Source organism: Paramacrobiotus metropolitanus, unplaced genomic scaffold, assembly GCF_019649055.1.
Source record: "Paramacrobiotus metropolitanus isolate TYO unplaced genomic scaffold, Prichtersi_v1.0 Parri_scaffold0000003, whole genome shotgun sequence".
NCBI classification, from domain to species: domain Eukaryota; kingdom Metazoa; phylum Tardigrada; class Eutardigrada; order Parachela; family Macrobiotidae; genus Paramacrobiotus; species Paramacrobiotus metropolitanus.
Genome location: NW_026570223.1, coordinates 1134748 through 1140035, shown reverse-complemented (window position 1 = coordinate 1140035; position 5288 = coordinate 1134748). Strand labels below are relative to the sequence as shown.

General features: G+C 38.7%; 1 protein-coding gene across 1 annotated transcript; it reads right to left on the bottom strand.

Annotated features, from left to right (window-relative positions):
• Nucleotides 1-367: 367 nt before the first annotated feature.
• Nucleotides 368-4005, bottom strand: LOC129597585 (spermine oxidase-like). Its single transcript, XM_055495203.1, has 7 exons — nt 3541-4005; nt 2727-2854; nt 2246-2466; nt 1431-1920; nt 951-1150; nt 728-857; nt 368-668 (listed from the first exon to the last, which is right to left on the bottom strand). The coding sequence occupies exons 1-7, from the start codon at nt 3803-3805 to the stop codon at nt 492-494; spliced, it is 1611 nt and encodes a 536-aa protein (XP_055351178.1). The 5' UTR covers nt 3806-4005; the 3' UTR covers nt 368-491.
• Nucleotides 4006-5288: the final 1283 nt, after the last annotated feature.

Below are 5288 nucleotides of genomic sequence, written 5' to 3'. Positions count from 1 at the left end.
ATGGCTTATGGGTAAAATGTAAAAAAGATTGTGATACGTACTAGTACATACTACATACTTTCTGAACTGCGCTGTCGCGGGCTTTTTATGGCACTTTTTATTATCACAAAGCGTCGTTCACTTCCAAATCTGAGCCATTTACAAATTAGAATTGAAATCAGTGTAATACTTAACACAACAGCTTTCGCAGTATATTTAGGGTTCGCAGGGTTCTTATATTTTCGGGTAACACAATATTGCTGCCTGATGGCGAGGAGACAACTGTTCCGTACCCGTTTCTCTGGTTTCTTTTTGTGGTCGATAATCTTGTGATGATATACGTATACAAAAACCTCTAAGATGCGCATACTTTTAGGTGAAACTCGTATCATCACGTATGTTTTATGCCAGTTAAGAAAGCACCTGCTCAAAAACAGTCGATGACCAGCATCGAATTCTCTATCAACGAACATCACTTTAAGAACAGAACAAAACGTAAAAACCAGTCTGCGTTACTTCGCACTTTCGGTCTCTGCGGGCAACTCAGTCGCCGTTGTATCTTTGTTATCCACGAAATTGTAGTATTTCAGCAGTCTTTTTGCTTCGCGCCATCCCGATTCGACGGCACCCTGAACGGTGGAGAAATACTGCGGATGGGTGGCTTCACCGGCAAACATTAGAGCCGGCACCTGCAAATTACAACAGTTATTTATTGCAGTGTGTGTTTGCTATGCGGCGTGAAGCTCACCTTAATTCCTTGATGCTGATACTGCCAGGTTGGCTTGGAAAGATTGCGGAAGTCGTAACCCTCTTCTTTAGCGGCAAAGGAGTAATAGGTCTTGGCTCCCAAAAAGAGCGGATTCTTTGTATAGGATGTGCTAAAAACAAAAATCGTTTCTCAATCGACTTAAACGAGCTATAATAACAAAAAAAAATCTCAAGCTTTTGGTAATTCCTGTTGTTAAACATACCGCATGATGAATTTCGGGCGTGGCAATTCCGCCCGCTTCAAGAATCGCTTGAGCACATCCGTAATATCGTCGGCCAGTTGTTCATCGCTCAACTCGGCTACTTGATCAACCGCCTTTCCTACAATAATGGCTTCCAACGTGGTGGGAGCTGTGGACAGTGTGTTGAAGCCATCGATTGTCCTATACCAAGGCTTGTCGTCCTGGAAAATTTGTAAAATTTGCAGCATTTGGTATTGCATTATCTTTATATGTATGCCCGTTAAAAGTAACCGTATGCAAAAAATATATGATTGATTTTATATTAAAGTGAACGCTGTCGTTGTACAAGTACATATTGTGTGACCTTTCAAGCTCTGCACATTTTTGAAATGCATGGCATAAATGTGACTTTTGTACAATTCTTAAGCTTGGAATTAATATTAGACCACATTTTCTTACAGGTTTTGAAACAAAACTTTGTGTTCATTATTTTATCCTTACATATCGTCTCTCCTGGTCCGGTTTCAGGTCATCATCCCAGAACAATCGCAACGTATGTGGTTCATCGATGCCCAATTTATCCCAGAAAGCCTCCTCGTACACAATCAACAGCTTCTCCTGTTTGGCAAATCCCATCAACGCCAGCGCCTTTTGCTTTTGTTTGGACAAATTGGGGGAAAACAGTGTAGCGTGACTGGCTTTCAGTACTCCCAACGAGCCGGTAAAGATGACGTGGTGCGCCTTAATTTTGGTCCCGTCGGCCAACTTTACCGTTACTGGATATTCGATATCCTTTTTCGCTTTGAATTCAATCTGTTTGACTAGTTTGTTGGTCTGGATGTACTGGGAAATGTTCTTAGAGAAGAGTTCCACCACTTTCGACCAGGGTACGTTCAGTTCCGACGCCTCCATGGATCCCAGCTTCAGGGCAACGTATTCATCGGCTGCCACGTCATACAAGCTGTCGGCGCCAACAATCATGCGCTGACCTCTATATTAAAACATAAACAATAACTGTTGTTCACGTTGTTCACAATGCATTTTATCATTGCAATGCATAACTGTCGTTGTTCACAATGCATTTTATCATTTTAGAAATAGCCGGCTTAATTTAATGATTTCGAAGCTAACTGCAATTAATATCCAATTTTATTGATTAAGTACTATTAATTACCTCGTATCTATAGATATTTTCATTTTTATTACGTTAGAAGCAGCGGGCAAAATTTAATGATTTCGATGCTAATTTCGATCACTAACAATTTTGCAGATTAAGTATATACTATTATCTACAGATTTATTCATTAATACCTTACCGCATATTTGAATCGTATGCAGCGAGTGCGAAATCCTTATCGGGACCTTCCAATTCTTCGCCGATAAGTAACTGCATCAGCATCAAATCCATATGGGCTCCGACACTGCGCAGTTTTCGCTCATCCTCAGGATATTCGTCGCTTTCAAACGGTTCGAACAGATTGCGCACCATATAGTCCACTTCGTTCATCGTTTGATATTCCGCAGAATCAAACACCAACTAAAATATAAACTTTTTCTAATGTTAAGTTTTGTAAATTTACAAAATAATTTTCTGTAAAAAAAACTGTTGTTTAAATTGCCCATTGTCTGACATGTAATAAATTAAAATAAGCCCAAGGGATTAAAATAAGCCACAGGGATGTTCCTCCAAATAGATCGCACGGAAGTTTTATATCTTGCTTTTATATTATATCGTGCCTTTCTGTGACCGATGACCATGATAACATCTAAAGACGTTTTAAAAAAAGCACGGAATACCTGGCCTTCTCGGCGTGTGAGGAACACCTCCCGTAATTCCCCCACGGATTTTAGCCAGCCTTCTTTGCGGAGCAACGTCGGCAACTCGCCATGACCATAGACAATTTGGGCGCCCTCTTCCACGAAACCTTGAATCAATATCGATATTAACCAATGACTAGCTTAAAGCAGCCATCATTATAATTTATCAGGTTATGACAATAAACTGTAATTTAATTTTCCATTAAAAATCAAGTGACTATTCCCTTTAGACGGGATCTTTTTCAGCAGAGCTGAGAGTACGATACTATGATTACTATCCATGCAAAAATTGCATTTAACATGACTATTTTAATATTCATTGCACTTTTGCTCGCTAAGTTGTAATCGCCAACAAGTTTCAGATCAAGTTTTTATGTACAATATATAGCTGCAAAACAGTGGATCATTAAGCTGGTCGTTTGTAAAACGGTTTTAATAAATTAAGCAAAAACAATGCGAAATAATTTTTGCAAATAATAACCCACACTTGATTCGTGGCTTATCTTTAAGTGCTTGAAATCTACGTGCAAAGTATTTTGAATTTTGTAATATTTACATCACATTAGCAGTTTTGGCTAATATTAAAATGTCATGAGGAATAGATCTATGAAAATCTGCAACACTGCGTATGTCGAATTTATTTAAAAGAATTAACCGGATGCATAAAAGTATACAATGTACCCGAAAGGATTCTTTCTCGTTTATGCAATAAATTTTCTCTATTAATTTGGTGCCATTCTGCGACTTTTTTTCACTACTGTGCCGTTATTCTACGTTTACATATATTGTCTACCTTGGGATACCGGTGGCAGGTGCACGGAATGTATACGTCCTCCGATCGCCTCGCCGCCTTCCAGAACCGTTACATCGAATTTCTTCTCCAGTAAGCGCTGCGCGGCGGATAATCCAGCCATTCCCGCTCCCACCACCACCACTTTAATGTGGTGGGGGTCAATTACGATTTTCTTTTGCGCGTCGTCATTCTTCCCCAAAGAATGAATCCCACCGGCGCAAAATAACACGCCCAGTAATACATATTTCAAATTCCGTAAAACCATATTAATTTAATTGTGCGCCTGTATAGTATATAAAAAACTGTCTACACAGAATAAGCGTTAACAGTCGGCAATACGATGTCGCCAACGTGTCGGTCGAGGTCAGTGGTACAGTAGTACGGTATACAGTTATTGCAGAAAATTTCCAATGTTATTAATCACGCGGAAGATCTGATGTAGGTGAAGATGCATGACCGGCAGGCGAATTCGTGCAGCGCGCTGTGCTTTTGCCATCAGAATGTACATTGAACAAATTACATTTTCTCTTCGCAGACAACAAGGGCCATCCCTAATCTTTTAGGACATATCAGCATTGTTGGTTAATATCGAATTTCATATGTTCGTCTTGCTGCCAGCGTGCTTCGTCAGAATTATTTGGTTATTCATGTCTGAATTCAGCTATTACTGATGTCGGCCATTGCTGGCCGCTTGATAAAATTGTCACCAATTAATAACATATGAATGTACGAATTGCTTTTTTTCTCCTTTTACAAAGAATTTACACGCATAACGAAAACATGCATGATTTAATACATAAATGCAATCATAACATACAAATAAATAAATGGAAAACATTCCTTTAACTAGCAGAATAGTACATAGGTTATTCTTGTCTTTTTTTATTTTTATCACATGTAAATACGTGCAGACAAAATTTGGATCCCGTACTGTACGGTTGGACCGGGTTGGTCACTATAGAGCAGTACTGTGAGGAGGATTCCGTAACGCCACTGGGCATGCTTTACCAATAATTTAAGTACGTACTCGGTCGGCACTGGCAGTCCAGCTGAATTGTGGTGCTTTACTTGCTGAACGAATTCATGGTCCTACGGTATAATACGTGATAATGGCTAACTGGCCCGCTAACAATTATTATTAAAAAAATAATTAACGAATTTGAGCATTAAAGATCTTCCTTCAATATGCGATTATTACTGTAATACATAGTGTATATCGTATCAGCATGTGATCCATGTGCGTATTCTATGCTTCTAGTTGCTGTATTATCGGCTCGATATTATTCGTATTACCAGCTGTGCAAGCTGTATTGTAAACCACCAATTATGCGTAAAAAGGCGTCATATCAGAATATGATCGCGGGATTACTGATTCATACAGTTTGTCTCGTGGGTAAACATTAAAATGTTGTATAATGACTGTATAATTATAATGGAGCATAATAACTACATAAACTTCGAAATACTCGTATCTTAATAATTATGGGATAACCACTAATTTTGCATCAACCTGAAAATCAGGTTTATAATTAACTCAAGACAACTACAGTATGTTATAATTTCTAAAGAGGACTGAGCGGAGAGCATAGTTAAAGCGCGCTTTGTTGCCGTCGTGGATCTTTAATATTTGGTAAAGACGCTTTTTTTATTATACGCTTGTGATATAATTGACAAAATAATTCATACCGGACTTTATGTGCGCTGCAGCTTTTGTAGATTATTTTTCATAATAATCGTTTTTGAACTTT